The sequence below is a fragment of the Anolis sagrei genome, chromosome 5 (assembly GCF_037176765.1).
Source record: "Anolis sagrei isolate rAnoSag1 chromosome 5, rAnoSag1.mat, whole genome shotgun sequence".
NCBI lineage: Eukaryota > Metazoa > Chordata > Lepidosauria > Squamata > Dactyloidae > Anolis > Anolis sagrei.
In genome coordinates, this window is record NC_090025.1 from 180282402 (window position 1) to 180303597 (window position 21196).

A 21196-nucleotide genomic window follows, 5' to 3' on the forward strand; every position below is an offset into this window, starting at 1 on the left:
TTGTCCATTAGCTGTCCACATTCCAGTCCGAATATTTTCGGGATTAAGTGTGGCCATCCAACCTCCACCCCAAAAAAACTTAAGAATAAAAAAGGAAACTCACCAGGAGCCATTTGGCTTCTCCTCCCACCTGAAGGAACATACCAATGATACGCAAAAAGATGTGAGGAGCCAGGAGCGATTTACCCCCCCCCCTTATTTTCGGGTGTCATTGGTATGTTCCTTCAGGCAGGAGGAGAAGCCAAATGGCTCCTGGTGAGTTTCCTTTTTATATTTGAAGGTTTTGTAGGGGGGTTGGGGAAGGGGTTGGTGCCCTTATGGTTTTCCAGGCTGAATCAGCCTGGAAAACACGAGGGGGCTGTCTTGAAAGGAATGGATCTAACTCACTATCAAATTTCTTGCTTTGTGCCGAATACAGTCGTGTTTACCTGAGGCCTTGTCTGGATGCCCCAGGTAAATATCCGGGAGGGTGCGCGTTTTGTGCCCTGTCTGGATGGGCCCTAAGAAACTCTAGGTTCTTCCATGGGATTCAATATGCAACTTCCTTCAGTCATGATCCGGAGATTTCTAGAAAGAACACATCTCTTGGTCCTGCAATGTGATTCTATGTTCAGGTTCCAGTGGATGCTGTTCATAGAATCATGCTAGGCCTATAAATTACAAGAGAGGTGTTCACTCAGGTTTTTCAGTTTCATGGTGGTCCTGTGACCCTAACCCTAGTGAATGTGGAGAGCAGACTCTAAAAAGGAATGCTTTTGATGCAAGGTACTTTATGGCAGAATTACTTTGCACTCACTAAACTCTGGATGTCATCATTTACTTAAAGCCACAGAGCACAGTGTTCTCCTGAAAGCTTCTCAGTCTCAGATCCTAGGCACTCTTACCTGAACAGATAAATCCTTTCATTTTTTAGTAAATGTGCAAGGATTGCACCAGGATTGAAATGGCAGCCATACAGAAGGGTTCCCTTAAGCAGCAGCAAGAGAGACCATCTTAGCAGAACTTAATTCATTGGGTTTGAACTACAAAGGTTTTACTCTAATCTAGTTGAGGATGATGTATATCAGACGCAAATAATAAAACAAGTAATATCAGTTTTGTGAATATTCCACAACCCAGAAGCAAAGATGTGCCAAAATTCCCTATCCAGTTTAATCTTACCTCACGCTTGGATCTCTGTGATGAGCGTTCCAGGACATCATCATTGGAAAGGTCAGAGTCTTCAGAGAAGCTTAGGTGTCGGCGCATTTGTAAATCTGAAACACAGCAGTCAGTAGTATATTTTTGAACACATTGTCAAGATTCAGTGTGATGCAATGGTTATTCTGTCAAGTCAAGGATAGGCAAGCATAGGCTAAAATCTCTATTCAGCCATGAAGCTCCCCGGGTAATGCTGGGTAAATCATTATCCCTCCCCTCACTTAACCTATCTCACAGGTTTGCTGTGTGGATAAATGGGATTGGGGAATCTACAGAAACATGTACATGTGTTCCTTGAGAGAAAAAAAAATCTTTGTCCACGTTTCCTCGAAAGAAAAGTAGTACAAATAAAATAAAAATAAATGCACCTTATATTTACACCCTTCTCTTTATCTACATTAGAAAAGGATATTGCGATCATGATATTGATAAGCAGTAATAGCTGATAACTCCAGTTTAAATCTATATTGTCAGAAAATATCAATAATCTGATTTTAGTTTTCCTCCTCTCTTCCACTGGTTACTCAAATACTTTGATTCAACATCCAAGTCAGTGGTTTTCCTCCTTCTTAATGCTGTGACCCCTTAATACAGTTCCTCATATTGTGGTGACCCTCAACCATAAAATTATTTTCGTTGTTACTTCATAACTGTAATTTTGCTACTGTTATTAATATAATGTAAATAATCTGATATGCAGGATATATTTTCATTCACTGGACCAAATTTGGCACAAACATCCAATACGCCTAATACTGGTGGGGTTGGGAGAGGAGGTATTGATTTTGTTATTTTTTCGAGTTGAAATTGCTGGGATTTATAGTTAACCTACAATCAAAGAGCGTTCTGAACTCCACCAACGATGGAATTGAACCAGATTCGGCACACAGAACTCCCATGACCAACAGAAAATACTAGAAGAGTTTGGTGGGCACTGATCTTGAGTTTTGGAGTTGTAGTTCACCTACATCCAGAGAGCACCTTGGACTCAAACAATAATTGATCCGGATCAACTTGGCACAAATACTCAATATGCCCATATGTGGACACTGGTAGAATTTGGGGGGAAAAGAATTTAACAACGGGAGTTGTAATTGCTGGCATTTATAGTTCACCTACAATCAAAGAGCATTCTGAACTCCACCAACGATAGAATTGGGCCAAATTTCCCACACAGAATGTCCATGACCAACAGAAAATACTGTGCTTTCTGATGATCTTTGGCGACCCCTCTGACACCCCTCAAGACCCCCCAGGGATCCCGACCCCCAGGTTGACAAACACTGGTCTAAGTGATAAATCTGGGCTGTGCAAATGACCCGCAAGGAGTACATGGGACTCATCTTTCCTGCAGCAGATAAGAAGTCACTCATTAAGGCAAACCTATTGGAAGATCATCATCCTCGGGCTACGAGGGATCGTCTATGTAAGTAAATACTGCAAATGGGATGATTATATGCTTTTGGTGTCAAATGTGAGATTGGCCAGGCTGATTTTGCTGCACATTCAGAGGAATGTCAACTATTACTGACGTAGCCTGAAGGCCCTCATGACCACTCCCTCAGATCATCTAGCTGTTTTATTGAAAATTATAAGCAAACAATATAAAAGGAACAAAAGGATAAGGGATTCCACCCTTCAGGAAAATTTGTCATAGCTCCTTAAAGGAAGAGCAGGGCATGAAATTCATTTCACATAAATCCAATTCACATTAGATCTATTTTAAAGGAGACTGATTGTATGAGAAAGACAAAGACCATTTTTTACTTTAACAGGCTCGGGATGAGAGGAACACCAAGAACAACCTTATCACTGTTGTCAATTCAGTTCGTTCTCTCCTGAGAAGAGTTCACAAAATGGAAAGTCCTGGATGTAACAGTAGACAGGCAAAGATACTTTAATGTCTCATAAAACTGGGTCGTACACAGGATTTTTGGCAATCCTTTTGTCCACTTAGAAACAGCTACTCTTGATTAGACAGATATTTAATCAGCAATGTTACTGGATAGCTGTGACCACTCACATTAGGTGCATTTGTGTCTTTGATGCCTAACACCATGGTGTCAATCCCATCCTCAGATCAAGGAGGCCGTCTCAAGCATACCAGTACAATATTAGTACAGGCAGTCCCCAAATTACAAACGTCTGACTTACAAACGACACATAGTTGAGCAAGGGGGTGAAAGAACAGGAAGTGAGAGAAATCTAGCCTTAGGAAGGGAAATTCACTCCTGAAAGTCTTCACCAAAGCTTTCTCACTAATCCTTGTTTCCATAACAAGCCAAATTGTTCAAAATCCAATTCTCACAGGGACAGAAAGTGAGGTTAAATCTTGTATCTGACAGGGGTACAAATATTAAAGGAAACACCACAGGGGTGTTAACTTTTCCCTATGCTAGTCAAAGCATATATTATATTATATTATATTATATTATATTATATTATATTATATTATAATATATTATATTATATTATATTATATTACATTACATTACATTACAATACAATACAATACAATACAATACAATATATTACACTAGAATTACATTTTAAAAATGTGCCTGTTCTGACTTACATGCAAATTCAATTCAAGAACACACCTACAGAAACTATCTTGTTCGCAACTTGGGGACTACCTATATTTAAAAAAGAAAATGACTGCAGAAACTAAAGACATTATTGCAAGCACTCATGGGAAATTAAATACATATTTTTATACAGGACTTGCCTAAAGAGTTGGGCTAAATGTAAAACTTCTAATATTATGAGGAATCTAGTGACAAACTCATAGCTTTAGATTGGGGTCGTTTTTCTTTTGCCTTTCTTATGCTGAAACAGAAGCAAATCCTTGCAGATGTGCATATTCTATGTGTATGGAAGCAATCTGGAAGTTTCCTCATTTATCATGGAACAAGAACAGTGCATAGCCAACAATACTATACCTGCTGCTCTAATCAATGGAGATGCCTTCATTTTCCCAGAGTCCACTGTGGCCCCACTGGAAGGTGTACTAGGGCAGGATTTCTCATCTGCCTTTTTCTTCTTATCTTTCTTATAACCAGAGAACACAGACTTCCACAATGATTTGGGCTTGGTGGCTTCCTCAGCCACACTGCTGGATTTGTCAGAGAGCTTGCTGTCATTCTTGGACTTCTTCTCCTTTTTGTTTTTGCGTGGAGAAAAGAGAGAAGTCCTTTTCTTACTCTTTCCACCGGAACCTTCTGAGGATGTGACTGAACCATCATGCCCACTGATGTCTGCAAAAGGTGAGAAGAACCTTTCACTACTACCCTCCTGTTTCAATGTGTGGCCTTCCCCAGATTTCATAGCCAAATGCTTAGGGGACTCAAAAAACGTGTCTTTGGTCTTTGAGGGTAAGGTGGACGCTTTGCGCGGTTTGGCAGTGCCAGTCGCATGGGCCATCTCCAGATCTTTCATTTTACTGAGTTGCCTAGCCATTGCATCACGCAAGGCTTGGCTTTTGACAGACTTTTCTCTAGCCCTCATTCTCTCCTCAGCTAGTTCCTTAGCTTCTGCAGAGACTTGAGGGAAGCCTCTCTTTTGCTGACTTCCCCCTTCCATTGAGGGTGGCCCACCATTCTCTTTAACCAAATGTAAGTGGAGCGGTTTCTCTGGCCTTGGCCTGCTGGGGGGTGTATAGTACTTTTCATGAAAGCTTGTATCCTCAGTCCTCTCATCATAGGTGTCCTCCACATCATCAGCAAACGGTATCTCATCCACACTCTCCACAAAGGACTTCCTCACCTCCTCTCTGGGAGGCTGGGAGGGTTCTCTGGGCGGTCGAATTCGTTCAATGACTAGTGGAGAGTGAGGTGTTTGCAAGGACGCTGGCCTAGACTGGGCTTCATTCTGCCACGTTGCCTGGTGCCTTTTCCTTCGCAGCGTGGCTGGCTCTTCATTCTGAGGAGGTGGTGGGGGAGGGCTGGAGGGAGGAGTGAGCATGGTGGAATCAGAAGTATTGAAACTCTGGCTGGCCAATGTCCTCATGTTGGATGAACTGCCTTGAAGACCTAGTCCAGAACTACTGGACAAATCTCTTTTAACATCACATTTCAGCTCTCTCTCTGATGGAGACTTTGGCGTCAGCAGAGAAAACTGCTCGTCAAGCTTTGGGGTAATTGGTTTCCTTGGGGCCGGCTGTGGTTTAACAAGGTGGATACATTTATCTTCTGGAACTCCGTCAGGAGTGTATGATTTAAGGGGGGCAGATTCAAGGGGTGAGATTGTAAAACTGGTTTCTGACCCCCTGCTTCTGTTCACAGGGGTAAGACCCAAACTTCTTCGGATTTCAGCACTCTTCATCCAGAACTCCTCCACAAGGTTATTCCTTTTCAAAGCTTCTTCTGCTGAAGTAGGGCTTGCCACTTTTTCCACCTCTCCGTCTTGACTTTTTAGAACAAGTTTGGCCAAAGGAGTGGAGGTTAAGGCTGGGATTGGTTGAAAACAAACTGGTGATTCCCTTGGAGATGGAACAGATGCTTCAGCAGAGGGTAAAGGCTGTGAACAAATAGGCAGAGGAGTAGCAGGTGGGGATGTAGGTAAAGCGGGTTGTGCTTTCACAGGGGATGTTGGTGCAATGGTTTCAGGCAGAGCAATTGGCTGGGACCGAATAGGAGAAAGTGGGACAGGTGGGCTTTTGACTTTTTCATCATCCAAGCTCTTGTCTTGTTTTTCATTTTTGCTTTCTGGGAGGAATGGCTCAGGGAAAAAGTGTGTATCTGAGGATCTCTCTTCGCAGGACACGATCACAAGATGTTCCTTTGAGTCCTGTAGAAAAGAAGCAATCACAGATCACCACCAACAGAAAAATACACCTATGAAGAGATCATGAAGTGCTAGCTTCCAAAACTTCAACATTAGGTAGCCATTTCTGTTTCAACTCATTAGCCAAAGAGCTCTTCCATGTTAGCCACAGAAATCCAATGTGTTTGTATTAGAACACTCTAGGATAAATGCCAGAACAGTGATGGTGAATGTGTGGTCTGCAAGATATTTCTGAACTACAAATCTCCTCAACCTATGCTGGCTAGGACTGACGGAAATTGCAGATCCAAAACATCTGGAGAGATAGATGTTCCCCTGCCTATTCAACATCTCTTGTAGGGAACCTACTGCAAATGAAGTAACATATCGGTAGTGAAACTGCCTCTCAGAAAAGCTTGCTTGCCATTATTGATCATCTCACTGAAGAACCCTTGATACAATTTGAAAACCATTCTACACCATTTTAAACTGTCAAAACCTGGAAACAAGAAAAAAAAACATAAGGCTAAAAATAATAAAGGTGTATGCACTGTATGACTAACACTGAAAATGGTCCCAGCTGTTTTAGACATTTGGCAAATAATTCTGAGCAGTTACTGGGATAATTTATATTGCTGGATAAATATGTTATTAACAGTTTACAGAACAACCCAGAGGTTGTGAGGATGCTTGCAATAGATGCAGGTGAAACGTCACAATCTCTGAGGAGGCTTGCAATAGATGCAGGCGAAACGTCAGGAGAGAATGCCTCTAGAACATGGCCATACAGACCAAAAAAACCTACAACAACCCAGAAATTCTATGTTGTTTGCTGTATGCATTCAAGTCATTTCCAACTTATAACAACCCTATCACAGGGTTTTCTTCACAAGTTTTGTGCAGTTTTATGCAGAAATTTTTTTAGCTTTGTCTTTCTCTGAATCTTTTTTTTTAAGTGTCAGGAGCAACTTGAGAAACTGCCAGTTGCTTCTGGTGTGAGAGAATTGGCTGTCTGCAAGGATGTTGCCCAGGGCTCACCCAGATGTTTTACCATCCTATTGGAGGCTTCTCTCATGTCCTCACATGAGAAGTTGGAGACAGAACTCACCCTACTTCCTGGATTCAAACCACCGACTTTTCGGTCAGCAGTCCTGCCAGCACAAGGGTTTAACCCATTGCGCCGCCAGGGGCTCCTTTCTCTGTGGCTGAGAGAATGGGCCTTGCTCAAGTTCACCCAGTGGGTTTTCATGGCTAGGAACCCTGGTTTCCACAGTCAAGGTCCAATGCTCAAACCACTATACCAAGCTGCTTCTTAAGATACCACAAAATTAAGATTGAAATCTAATCTAGACCTTGACAGAATCCTGGGATTTTGTTTTGGTGAGATTCCAAATACATTATCTCCCTGTCCTGTTTCACACTGGTAAGCTTAGGGTCCAAACATTTGTGGATGTGTCCATTTTGAGATAATCTGCTAAATGCAAAAAAACTAAAACACCTCCTAATCTATTTACAAATATTTTATGAGTAGGCTGCTCTTTTAAGATTTGTCTGCGCACATACTGTTTGCTGTAACAAAAAAAAAAAACCTCAGTGCCTTTTCTTACCTCTTTTTCTTCTTCCTTGTGGTTATCAGTTGGAGAAACAGAAGCAGCTCTCTCGGATGGTGACTCTACTGACTCACATGGCTTGCAGGGATCTGAAAGAGACCCAGTGAACAACAGCATTGCCATCTTAAAGTCATATCAAGTACTTGGAGTATACTGTCTGCTTCTTACAATACACTGCTATTCCTTCCTGTTATGGTATTATGCTGACCTTACACATAATTCGTGGAAGTAATCCATTCAGTGGGGATTATTCTCAACTAAGCATGTACAGGATTGTGGCTCTCACCAAACACAACTAAAAATAAAAGACTGACTGCAGGTTCGTATTATTGGGCAGAGCCAGAAATTTCTAGGAATTTCCCACAGTTTTGAACACATTTCCTAACAAAAAACTGCACGGCAACGATCTGCAAATATGCCTTGAGTCGTAAATGTTCTGAAGCAACTGAGACACCAATTTACTTACAGAATATCAATGTATTGTCGAAGGCTTCCATGGCTGGAATCACTGGGCTGTTGTAGGTTTTTCGGGTTATATGGCCATGTTCTAGAAGCATTCTCTCCTGTAGAGAATGCTTCTAGAACATGGCCATATAGCCCGAAAAACCTACAACAACCCAGAATAACAATGTGTGAATTCTTTGTTAGGAATGAATACAGACCTGCTGCGCATACTGCTCAAAATTGCTTGGGGCTGATGAAATTCTCAATCTAGGTGATCTGGATGGAATTTTTAATACCTTCAGTTACAGTGCAAGGGGTAGCAATCTCTGCCTCCAACTCTTTGTCTTCAGAGACCTCTTGTTCTGGATCTCCAGGCTCCTCTTGATGGAGGCGGCATTCTGCTTCTGCATCAGATGGGATGTCATCTGTTCCTCATTGATTTGTGGAAGAAAAGGAAAAGAAACAAAGAATCTTGAGACAAATCTATTGTTGCTTTCAATTTATCACAACAGAATCAAGAAAAATATGTAAAAGGAACAGCAGCTGTGGCAATGAAATTGTCTGGTTCGCTGGCCCAACATGCTGCACACTATCCTCAAATATACCTTGCTGACTAATCAACATATGAGAAAAAAAACAAGCATATTAAAAATCTCTTTTCCTATTCTCACACCACTCAAAAAGCACGCACAAAAAACTTTTCTTTTTTTATTGGCCTACTATCTCTTTAATTAATTAATTAATTAATTAATTTGCAGCATTTATACCCCGCCCCTCTCACCCTGAAGGGGACTCAGAGCGCCTTACAGAACACACATACGGCAAACATTCAATGCCGATTATACAATTAGCAAGGATAGACAACACGAACAGAGGTAAAGGCAGTTTTTCCCATCTTATTTCCGGCATCTTGGAGGCTATGGTTGACTCCAGGCACAGGGGGTGCTGTCATGCCATCTTCCATGCTGAGTAGCTTCTCTCTGATTGATGTCCTTAAGGGCACCTTTTAAAAAAAATCCTGCTAAAAGCGGTACTTATTTATCTACTTGCATTTCTGCTTTCGACCTGCTAGGTGGGCAGGTGAGCTGGGGCTAATGGTGGGTGCTCACCCCAACTTGGGCTTGAACTGCTGACCTGTCGATCGGTAGCACAGTGGTTTAGCCTGCTGTTCTAAGCCCAATCCCTGCATTATTCAATTTCATGTCCAAAACTGACAACAACACAGGCTGAGCATCCCTTCTGAAATTATCCAGATGGGTATATACAAAACATATACAACTGCCTTTTATGATGTACGACCTGACTGCTGTTATAGTATTTCAAAATACAGTAGGGAATTCGTAGCTCCATACCATCATCCAACTCTGCACCTGTGTCTCCATCTTCAAAAGCTTCTGCAGGCTCACTGCCCACTTCGTCCTCATAGTCATTGTCCTCACACAAGGCTAGAACATATTTAACAAACAGGTTAAAAAAGTGTGGTGGGGAGAAAGAAAAAACAGCTATTTATATTCAAACTCATAGATATCATCCTTGATTTATTTTTTGAAGTTCAACCTTTCTAAGGTGAAATACATCCAACATCCACAAAAAGTGAACTCATGAGATACAGTCCTTACTGGACTGTTAGAACCTCAGGTTAAAAGTGGTAAGAGGTTCATGTGATATGTTTGAGTGCATACTCCCAAACATATGAGGGAAGATGCTACACTGTTTGTGGGTTTCAGGCATGTGATCAATATAAAGATACAGTCAAGTATGTACTGCACCATGTGATCCCACTGATCATTGTAAATTCAGTGTATAGGTAATGGATCACATGAAAATCTCAGACTTCCAGCCTTCTTAACTTAAAAGTATTTCAAAATATGTTAAATATTTTGAAAGAATTCTAGAGCCTTGAAATTGCCCAGTGATCTCTAAGCAAGATCATATACGAAAGTGTATTACATATCATTCTTCTTGTACACTAAAATATCTGATGTCACATGCTTAAATGACATAACATTTTGGTACATTTTAATGCTGTCTAAGCTATCAGACAACTTCCCAAGAATACCCTATGAACCAAACATGTGCAAACTTTGGCCCTCCAGTTGTTTTGGACTCCAACTCCCACCATTCCTAACAGCCTACTGGCTGTTAGGAATGGTGGGAGTTGGAGTCCAAAACACCTGGAGGGCCAAAGTTTGCCCATGCCTGCTATAAACACTGTGAAGGCATCACAAGATCAGAATTCAGTGACATATTCAATGGTGCATAGATTAGCAAAACAGTGTAAAATATATCTTCTATGGTCAACTGGAAGGTTTACGCCTACTAATACTATACATACATACATATATATTTACATACAATATGCAGTTAAAAATGAAGTGCAGAGGCATAAAAGCTGTCACACAGAAACATGTGAGCTATGAACTAGGATAGCCAGAAAGTATTTGAGACATTTTGTCCAAGTTGGTCAGCAGCTACAACTGGATAAGGTGATTTGCAGCCATCCTGTAAAGCTCTGCTGTCAGAAGCAAAATGTTTTAGAAAGGCACTAACTACACCCATGCAAAATTCACAATGCCACATCCCAATTAATAGCTGATCTAATGCATAAAATTAATTTTATAGCATATAAATACTCTTCTCCTGACAGGGATTGTATCCAGACACTACTATTAAGGAGCAGGTGCTTTCATACACAGGGTAGAGAAGCTTCTCTTATCACCATGCACAGGAATCTTCAAGAAGAAATTTCTTGTTTAGAAGAGAAATCAACAAGACGATGCTGTTGAAGACATGTTTCATCTCTCCCAGAATGCATAACCAAATTTGTCTCAGATTTATAGCAGTTGCTTTGCGTTGGAATACACGCTGATGTCCGAGAGTGTCCTGTCCAGCATTCCTATCTTCCTCACTTATCTTCATAGATTTCTCATACAACTATATAATTATTCTTCCTGGATTTAATAGCAAATACTCTGATCCTGCTAAAGTGCTATATAAATGCTTAAAACTCATCTTCGATCAGATGGTGCAAGAACAGTTACAATACTAAAGCTTATTCATGATTATCTTGCAGAAAAGGACATGCCTTATTTGGTCCAAACTGACTATTGCTAAAGCTGCCTTCCCCCAACATTTACATTTCTGAATTATGGTCTCTGTTTTGGCTCTCTTGCAGAAGGTTAGGATGGAAGCCTAATTCATGCAAGAAGGGCTCATCTCAGCAAGACATGCAGCCTCCTCCCTTTCCCACCCACTCCAATTCCGCATGCAATAGCGACAAAGGCATAATAGCCCAGGGTTAAAAAAACGGCTGGCACTTGGGGCGCTGAAAACACAGACAGGTGGCAGCGCCAGCAATTGCGGGCAGGGTTATTTGTGAGCTGTAAACAGAACGTCACCAGAACTACCTCCTGGGGCTGCATCCAGCCACGCCTGCACTGCATCATGGCGTAGGGAAGGAAGGTCAGATGCTGAATTAAAAATAAAAATAAACCGTAATAAATTCCGAAGCACAGAAAACAAATACCTTGAAATGGACATATCGCAGAGGGAAATGAACAAGCAGACAGGACAGAATCAAGACCAAAGACACAAAGAATGGAGAAAAGACAAAATTCAAAAGGACCCCCAACGAGGGGGAAAGATGAAGGATAAAGGATGAATCCCTACAGCCAGATATCATGACTCTTTATTAAAATCGGAAAAGTATAGGCCAGCAACACTTATTTAACCTTCCCAATGAGAGATGGAGAACACAGTGAGGGGGGAGGCTCCTTATGTTGTTCAGCTACAACTCCTACAAACCCTCATCAATGGTTATCCTATCTATGATTGACAAGAATTAAAAGACAACAGCATCTGGAGGGCTACACTCTCCACTCCTACCCTCAGGGGTTTGCCGATCCCTTGATTTTCACTCTTCTTTTTCATAGCAGTGTTTGAAGTGGTGTACATAACCTACAGCTTAAATGCTCTTCAGTTCTTTGTCTCTTCTGTTATATAAATCTGCTATGGATACCCTTCTATCATGTTCTTTCTTATATTGTGAAGCACAACCTTCAATCCATGTGATCAGGCATGATAGCGTTATAGTTCAATATACCTGAAAGGAATCAAGTTGGTGAAAGCTGCTCCAGAGAGTCATTCGTTATTTCTTCAATGGCCTTTACAGAGAGGAGATTTTTCACCTCACCCTTCATGAAACCTTTCTTCCACTATAGAGCAGCCATCCTACAGACAATTCCTTCTCCTGCACATCACATTCCTTTATCAACTGCAAGGGCCCTTCCGCACTGCCATATAACCCAGAATATTAAGGTAGATGATCCACAATATGTGCTTTGAACTGAGTTATCTGAGCCCATACTGCCATATAATCAAGTTGAATGTGGATTTTATACGGCTGTGTGGAAGGGGCCTAACTCTTTGTCTTCATTCTTCTGCTTCATCTCTTTGATTGGTTCAAGTCTTTTTATGTTACACTAGAGATGGAAAAAATGTTAACCTGCAGTTCAGAAAAAAATGATGGAAAGAAGAAATTTCTACAGAAGTGGAGAAGCGAAAGGCACACATAGGCAAAATCCATGTCACAAGAGAAAGCTAAACAACAAGTAGAATAAGCTAAAAGAATATTCTGCTCCCAACATAAATGTCCGCAAGCTGTCAGATGGATTCAGGTTCCAAAAGTGTGTCTTCTGAGAGATTGGGAAGAGATCGTTCATACTTAGGACTTGACATCAGTTTTAACAAGACGATGTTAGAATCACCAAGGATTGGAGTTCATTTTTTGAGAAAATCTAAATTGTTGATTTCTCAACTTAAGGAAGCTTGTAAAGAAAAAAGGTTGATATTTCCTGCAATAGAAGGTGATGGTTACTGAATGTACAAGTTAGATGAGAGCAGACCATGATGGAGGACAAGAACAAAGACTAACATCACATATGTGAGGCTTCTGAAAAACACGTAGACTCAGTGTTGGGATAATTGTGCAACAAGAGGCATCACTCACATTGAAGGGTGGTCAGGGTAACATTTTCTGGCACTGGCAAAGTACCAGGGGTCAGTGAACAGGAACCCTTCTTTGCACAACTTTGATCTAGTCTACTTACAATTTATTTTCAATATCATATCAAACTCAAAATGACAATCAATAAAGGTCTTCATTAGAGAAAAGTATATAGGGTCAATAAAATGTTATTTATGATTTGAAAGCAATCAGTGAACAAGTGGAACTAAAAAAAAGTTGCCGATCTCAGCCATTTCCCCCCAGCAATAATAAAGTGCCATTTGATTACTAGGAACACAATATATCCTAGCAACTAAAGCATTATCTGAAAGGGAAATAGGCGAGATTCCTTGCAAAAGAAAAGTAACATTCTGCATTGTATTACAAAGCCACAGTGTTCTCTAAAGTCTCTTAGGCACAAAAGCCTGTGATTATAGAGGCAATATTGACCCAGATAAGGGCAAAGTCAGGTATTTGTTTGGAGTTACAAGAAAGGAAATAGCACGTTGAGAGCTTACTATGAAAACTTATTCTAACAAAGGAGAAGTAGACATTCAAGAAAGGGTTAATTCTACTCTATCTATCTTTCTCTTCCTCTTACACTGAACAACAAAATAGCTAAAGCAATTTAAGGCAGGCTTCAATCCCAGTTTGTTAAAGGTTGAACACCTGTAATGTCTTTGTTTGCTAGTGAAAAGAAAGCAGATAGAAGGCAAATTAAATCTTTCTTGGGAGGGGAGTTCCATAATCTAGAAGTAGACACTGAAAAAGACTCTCTTACAGCTCAAATAATGTAAGGAGGAAGATTCTAGATACAGATTATCTAAGCAGAATTTACTCTACAGTTTAATTTATTTTGAAAAGATCAACCTCCTTATAATTAAATATCATTGCTTAGTACTCTCTACTTAGTGTACACAAGGGAACCTAATGCATCATTGTTGTTCATTCTACTCTGAATCCTTCCAGGTGATTCATATTCATCTCACACTGTGGTCTCTCTCATTAAAATGAAGAAAAATATATCAGAATACCAGCAGAGGTCCCAACAACACAAAGTAAGGCTGTGCTATTAGTTCTAAGGTCTTTAATACAATGTCTCTGCCTTTCCATGGCTTCTGCTATGGTTCCTTAGGGACCTGATCACTTTCATATTTCAGTTTTGCATTGTCTCTCACTACAAAATCGCAATGTCAGTTAGTTTTTTCCTGTCTAGAGTATTCAAGATCTGTTTACAGGATTATTATCTACTACTTCCCAAACATGCATATCAACAGTCGATTGGTATTGCACTTTTGTGTTTGCCAGTTAGGATTTGGTTTCTCTCCAATGCCCTACTTCCTAATTTTCCACTCCCTGGCCAGATTCTCAAAGGCAAAAAACATACATATAGGGGAAAAATAAGAAAATTTTATTTTATGTTTCTGCCTTGATTGTCTATTTGTTTTTAGGCACTGAATGTTTGCTATTTTTGTTATTTTTGGAGAGAGGGCAGGTTATAAATAAATAAATAAAATTATTATTTTTTATTCCTACTTTTTTTCTTACCAAACTAGAAAGCTAGAAACCAGAAATGAAGTCTGGATGGCAAAACCAGCTTCTCTAGTACAGGACCATCCCTGGGATTGCTAAATTAAGAGTATGAGAAAAACAGCTGAAAGAACCTCCTCTATATTCCCTTCAGCAAAGGTGGAGGCACGCTACTGCCATCTTCCATCTCTTCAAGCTAAGTCACATTTTTTCACACTAAGGCTAACTGGAGTAAGAAACCAAGAGTATCTGCTCTTCTGTCATATCATACTGTGCCAAAACCCTGGCAAGGCACTGATGTTTGATGGTAATCACCTGTATTTTCAAAGGCAAAATCACACTGCAAATTGCTAATTGGTCGTCCTGGTCGACTATAGTTCCATGAATTATAGAATATTAAACAGTGCCCTATGGGATACAACCCATATTGCCAGAAAAGCAGCTATCAAATTTTAATAAAATGAGCCTATCCAAACAAAATGCTATTATGTGCCTTTAGTCCAAATTTGGGGCCTCCACTGCTTAAATTCTAGACATATAAAACAATGATTCCTTTGAAGAAATGAATATAATTTTGCTAAATTTGCCTGTTAGAGAAGACTTTATCACTCCATAATCCAGTGTTTCGCAACCTATGGGTCCCCAGGTGTTTTAGCTTACAACTTCCAGAAACCCCAGCCAGTTTACCAGCTGTTAGGATTTCTGGGAGTTGAAGCCCAAAACATCCGGGGACCCAGAGGTTGGGAACCACTGCACAATCTGATTTCTCCCTGATCCAATTATATTATCATGAGTAGAAACTGTACATGGAATCAGAGATGAAGGGCAGGAAAATTCCTTTTGTTGACTTCTGTAAATTGTGACAAAGACCAAGCTGAACCAACTAAATCAAAAGAAACATTAAAGCACTCGGAGGAAGGAGAACTGTCCTTCTATGAGACACAGTCAGTGAGAAACAAATGCCCTTATGAGGAAAGGGGTCAATGCAGGGGGCATGTTTACCTCGGGAGGTGGAGGATATAGACGTAGGGCCCACTTTTTCCTCCTCCTCTTTCTGACGGATGTGTGTCCAATGCACATCTGCCAAGATCTCCAAAGGATCAATCGGATTTACTATCTGTTGCAGCCTCAGGTTTCCAGCTAGCAGACAATACGCCAGCGGTGGATCATGTTGATGGATTGGCAAGGGAGAACAGGAAGGAAAGATAGGGGAGGATAAGGAGCACACACCATAGGAAAGGAAATGCAGGGAAAGAAAACAAAATGAAAGAAGTTACTTGAGAAAATCAGCTAGCAATAGAAGACAGGTAAAGTTCAAAGTCTTGCATGCATATGCTCCCACGTTCTCACTCTCACTCACACACAATGGTTGCAGTTTAGAACTCCATTTCATGCCAAAATTCTTGAGTGAGGTGCACAATTACTCAAGAATTCACTCCAGCTATATCTTCCTTTTCAAAGAGATGATATGCAACTTAACATAAGACAATAGTTTTCAAAGCAGTCATTTTTGAATATCAACAAAAGATTGGCATGAGACATTTTAGTTATTCTGTATGGTTGATAATAAAGACTGCTTCTATATTCTGTTTTCTTCTTTTTATGCAGGTCATTTCCAAAAGTAACAGCTTTTGATTTACACTACAAAATCAGAACTTCAGAAGAATATTTTTCTTTGCATTATTTGCAGAATCACCCAGCCAATTGGGAGTTATCAAAAAAATAAATAAATAACTTTTCCACATTCATGCAATAATGCTTCAATTTCAAAAAGTACCATTCTATTTTGTCTCAAACTTCAATTTAACAATGGATAGAAAGCATCCAATTCTTGATGATACATGGTACTTGATGTGGCCAAAACAACTTCTCAGGTAAGTAGAGTTAGTCATCATGTCAGGCAGCCACAGGAGTTAGAAGTATGAGTTTTAACTAGCAAGTATAGAGAGTGCTGGGGGGAGAAAACCATCGACACTTTGCAAATTTTCCAAAGAGCAGGTCTTATATGATCAACAGGAATTGGAGTTATCCTACTCTATTCCCAAATATTCCCTAAAAAAGGATTGAGAACTGGGCAGGGACAGCTGCAATGAAATATTTATGGGAGCAGTCACCTGGTGTTGTTAAGAGTCGGATACTATGTCTTGTTCTCATTTATAGAAAAATGACTGCAACTGAGCAACAAGCACAGAAATCATCTTACAATCGTAAAATGTTATGTATATAGCAAAATATGACTATTTTTGTACACATATGTGAATTGAATAAATAAAATGTAGAAGTCAAAAAAACGAATGGGAGTTTCCAATTGTCTAAACCAGTGGTTCCCAGCCTTTTTCTGACCAGGGACTACTCTCCAACATTAGTACCAAAAGGGTTACAAATCGGGTTTCGGTCAAATTTAGATTTGGTTTGGTTATTTGGGATGCTGATTCAGAAAACTGTGTTGGACATACATCAGTTCTAGTTTCTGATACAGAACATATGCCATCTAGTAGTCGTCATCTGCTTGCCCACAGAAAACCATATTTAAAAATTCAGAGCTGATGTGGTCTATTTAATACAATTTTCTGAATCAGCATCTCAAATAGCCCCAGGATCAGGCCTAAAAACAAAGACACCAAGGTGCCCCTGCTTCCAGGTACCACATGGAATGGCTCCGCTCAAGTGGGAGGGAGAAGGAAGAGAAGCAGCATTCAGGAGGCTTGTTGTTGCACCTTTTGTGGGTAGTCAGCCTCTCCCCTCCTGACATCCTCGTTTCCTCGACACTATAAGAGGGTTTCGCGAGACCAGTTGCTCTTGTTCCAATAGTGTAGTAACGGTGAGGCCACAGACCATATTTTGATTTTTGCGGACCACAAGTTGGGAATCACTGGTCTAAACAAATCTCACAACTAAAACATTTACTCCCAAATAAACAAAAGCAACTTGTTGGTTCTTGCTTCTGTGGAAATCAATAAAAATGGCCAGAAATAACATTGAGAGGGGAAAGATTTTTCCTGTAAAAGTCATATAATGACTAAAGGATGCAGCACTGTGCTACATTTTGATGAAGGAGAGAGCAGTAGCCAGTTTTCCTTTAACCATAGAAGGAAATTAATAAATGAGAAGCTTGTTGGCAGAATTTCTATTAATCTGACACAGTTCCATGACACCAAGAACAAGGGAGATTTGAGTTGTAAATTTACAAACGGTTGTTTATTTCTTTGTGAAAATTAGCAGGAATATTAGCATGTTAAGAATTTGGTTCAAACAGTATTTCAAAAACATGTTGCCTCATGTGAGACCTGCTCTTTGTAAAATGGGGGTTCCTGCCCCCACGCCCTGAGGAGGAGTGCTGGTGCTCGTGATGCAAGGGTACCTTTAAATGTACCCGTGTCCTCTTCATTGGAAAGACGTTGAAGCCAGAGGCCTTGCTGAAGTTCGCTCTCCCAAGGATAATACTCTCCCTCTACAGCAAGGGAGCCACACACCAACAAATAGCATTGATACAGAAATGAGAGTGAAAGACAGAATGAGAAGGACAGAGAATCAGAAGTAACACAGCGATAATTTGGGGTGAGATGTTCTCCGTTTCATTGCTTGCCAGAAGTCCTGAGCAATAAACATAAGATCCAGCTAGTGCAACTGGAGGTTGGGAAAGAGGGAAGGTGTAGTCCAGTGTATCTCGAGGGAATCAGGTAGGGAAATGTTGCTCTGGAGAACCCAGGAAGAACCACAATTGTCTCACCTATAGTAAGAAACATTTCATTCCTATGCAGGAAACTGTGCTATGTGTACATGACCCCAGGTGGTAATCACCTCTATTCCATGTGAGCACCATGAGTTTTCCATCAGTTCATATTTCCCACTGAAGTAGTGCATGAGATCATAAGAAGTTATTTTACAAATGGTTGAAGGTGGTTCTAAGGCACTCATCAGCTAAATTTCCTTTTGACATGCACTTTTGAGTGAGCAGGTGAGTAAAGGAGTTCTGCGAACTTCAGAGCTATTAATTTACTTTTCAATGTAAATATTTTATATTAAATTTTCCCAATTACAATAAAAAATCTGTACAGATATAAATATAGACTATAAATCTACTTTTAGTAGAAACTATCAGATTATCCATCTTCAAGTTACAGCATCAAAACATTCACATAGGAAAATAACATGCAGCCCAACCAAAAAAAGAAAAACCTTCTTTTAGTTTCTGTAACAGTGCATCCAATAATTGTCTTTCATAGAATCATAGAACTGGAAGAAACCACATGGGTCATCTAGTCCAGCTGAACATATTCCATACCTTGATGACTGTTGCATGAAACTTGTCAGCAGTCTTTTATTTTAAAAAAGTGCTTTGCATGTAAAGAGATCTTTCTAGAGACAGGAGTCTATGGCAATCAAGGTCTATTATTAACCACTGATTTGGAAGATGCACTGCAAAATACAATTAAATCTGGCACAAAGCCAAAGTCGTTGCCAATTGTCATTAATAAATTTGAGAAAAGCAAGAAAACTGTCTGCAGATTCTTTCTACATGAATCCCTTCCAAACAAACAAATCCCAAAGAAGCTAGCAATTTAACAGCTTCTAAATCTTTTTGCAGATTGGTGATTCACAATTATCAATAACTGAAATGTCTCTTTCTTATGCTTGTATCTACTTATTCTCACTTAACACCAATACCTTCTCAATGCTGTTTTGTTTACATTACATTCAACTAGCTATAACATTTGAGGGAGACATCTGTGATTTCTTAACTGTCATAGGTAGTAATCTCTAGTTTAGCCATGTGGCTGTTTCCCCTCATTTTAAGCATCCATAAAGAAACTGAGGAAGGTTTGAAGAAACCAAGGATTAATGTGCAGAACTCTACAAAAATGGGGTCATTCATGTCCAGAAGGAAAGGCTTTGGCTGACTTCTTTTAGTAAATATAATTCTTCATTGGTTCCAGCTACAGCCTACCTTTTGATAGAGTACTCAGTCATCAATAGTCAATAATCAACTATTGATTGTCATCAATAGTTATAATCAGCTGACTTATCTTCTAATCACCCCCGCTAGCTATATTCTACTGCCTGGGCTAAGTCACAGCTGCCATTAACACACAAGTATGATCTGACAACATCTCCAATTAACTTCATGAGTTGCTTTATATTACAACCGTTGGTCCATATGCAAAGCACAGTCTACAATGACTGGCAGCTGAATTCCATGTTTCCATAGAGTGCCCTTTCCCAACTCTATTTAAAGAGTTACTACAGACACAGAACCCTTTGCATGCAAAGCATGATCTCTGTCTGACAGTTTGTCCTGACCCTTTCCCAAGCATACTGCTTTGAGTGCAACATGCCCATTCTCATATGTTTGATTTTGGTTTTAGGCTCAAAAGTAGAAAGTTAACACTGCATTTCACAGAAGAAACCTAGAAAGAGATTGAAAGACAGGTGAGACAAAACACAGTCTGACAAATAGTTGACACAATGAAGCCTAGAAGCACTGGTTCCACTGTTTTTTCAAAGGGTTTTTCATATGACTTCTCAGCAAATCAAGTACATCAATGGGTATCAGGTGCACGGCAGTTTAGGTTGTCCGCAAAAGAGAAAGTTAATATACATTATTCTGATCCCTGACCAACATACATACTCGTAGGAGTATCTATTCTTAGGGGAAAAACTAACCTTCGCTGGAGACTTCTTCCTCTTCCTCCTCTTCCTCTTCCTCCTCTTCCTCCTCCTCTTCCACGTCTTCCTCCACCTCCACCTCTTCCTCTTCTTTGACATGATTTTTCTCAGTCTCCAGCTCCTCCTCACTTTTGCCCTTTAACATGGCATGGATCCGCACAGCTTCCTTCCAAGGCACACCTCCCAGGTCAGAAGAAGGTTGCTGTGGTTGATCTTCCTCTTCTTCCTCCTCCTCTTCCTCCTCCATCTCAGATTCGGAACTACTGTTGGAAAAAAACAAGCTAAGTGATGCATCTCAAATGGTTTTTTTTAATAAAGGGAACCATTACAAAATTCATATTTTGTAAATAACCTCACAATTTCATTTCCAAACATATACACACACTCCTTTACATACTGAAGAATTACATAGATAAAAGCAAAACTGATCAAAATCTTTAGTGCAATAGAGGCATACCTCTATTGGTGTGTTATTAAGTATTAATTCTTTAACAGAACCTATGATACAAGAGGAAAGCCTTGCATAAGGAAACAAAAACATTTTTAGAGACCACTTGAAAGTGTCTTCCAAAATGCATTCTAGGATTATTATTTTTCTTTTAATAGCTTTCACTTGTCTTATTAGTTCCAATTTGATAGAGAAATTTATACATTTATGCTTTTTCAACAAGCTGAGTAGATGATGAGAGAGGGTAATCTGCTTTTCTGCTTTCTTTCCATTTTGCTCTTCACACAGACTCAAACTGGAGGTAGCAGTTTACCTTGCCTGCTCTAGGAAAGCACAGACAGCTACAGTAAGGAATTTCTAGGTACTCCAAGCAAGCTACAGCAAAATCACCTAAAGCAGAATCCCATTCTTGCAGGTCACACTTGATTGCAATATTTACTGCAGACATGTTGCTGCAATATGTATCTCTTCACACCGCCATCCCCCCCAACCTTCTTCCCAATGCTAATGACGCAAAACTTCCAAATA

General features: G+C 40.0%; 1 protein-coding gene across 8 annotated transcripts in view; it reads right to left on the reverse strand.

The window, feature by feature from the left end:
* Positions 1-21196, reverse strand: part of MICAL3 (microtubule associated monooxygenase, calponin and LIM domain containing 3) — a 242698-nt gene that overhangs the window by 34257 nt on the left and 187245 nt on the right. For 2 of the 8 annotated variants that reach the window (XM_060776670.2, XM_060776672.2), the window contains 8 exons: positions 20218-20483; positions 15556-15693; positions 11426-11488; positions 9371-9463; positions 8315-8443; positions 7572-7663; positions 4143-5988; positions 1162-1256 (listed from right to left, as the gene is read on the reverse strand). In XM_060776670.2, the coding sequence (XP_060632653.2) occupies positions 1162-1256; positions 4143-5988; positions 7572-7663; positions 8315-8443; positions 9371-9463; positions 11426-11488; positions 15556-15693; positions 20218-20483 (2722 nt within the window). Of the gene's footprint in view, positions 1-1161; positions 1257-4142; positions 5989-7571; positions 7664-8314; positions 8444-9370; positions 9464-11425; positions 11489-15555; positions 15694-17914; positions 18005-20217; positions 20484-21196 lie in introns of all 8 variants that reach the window. The other 6 variants (XM_060776676.2, XM_060776674.2, XM_067469291.1 and 3 more) reach the window with 5 other exon arrangements.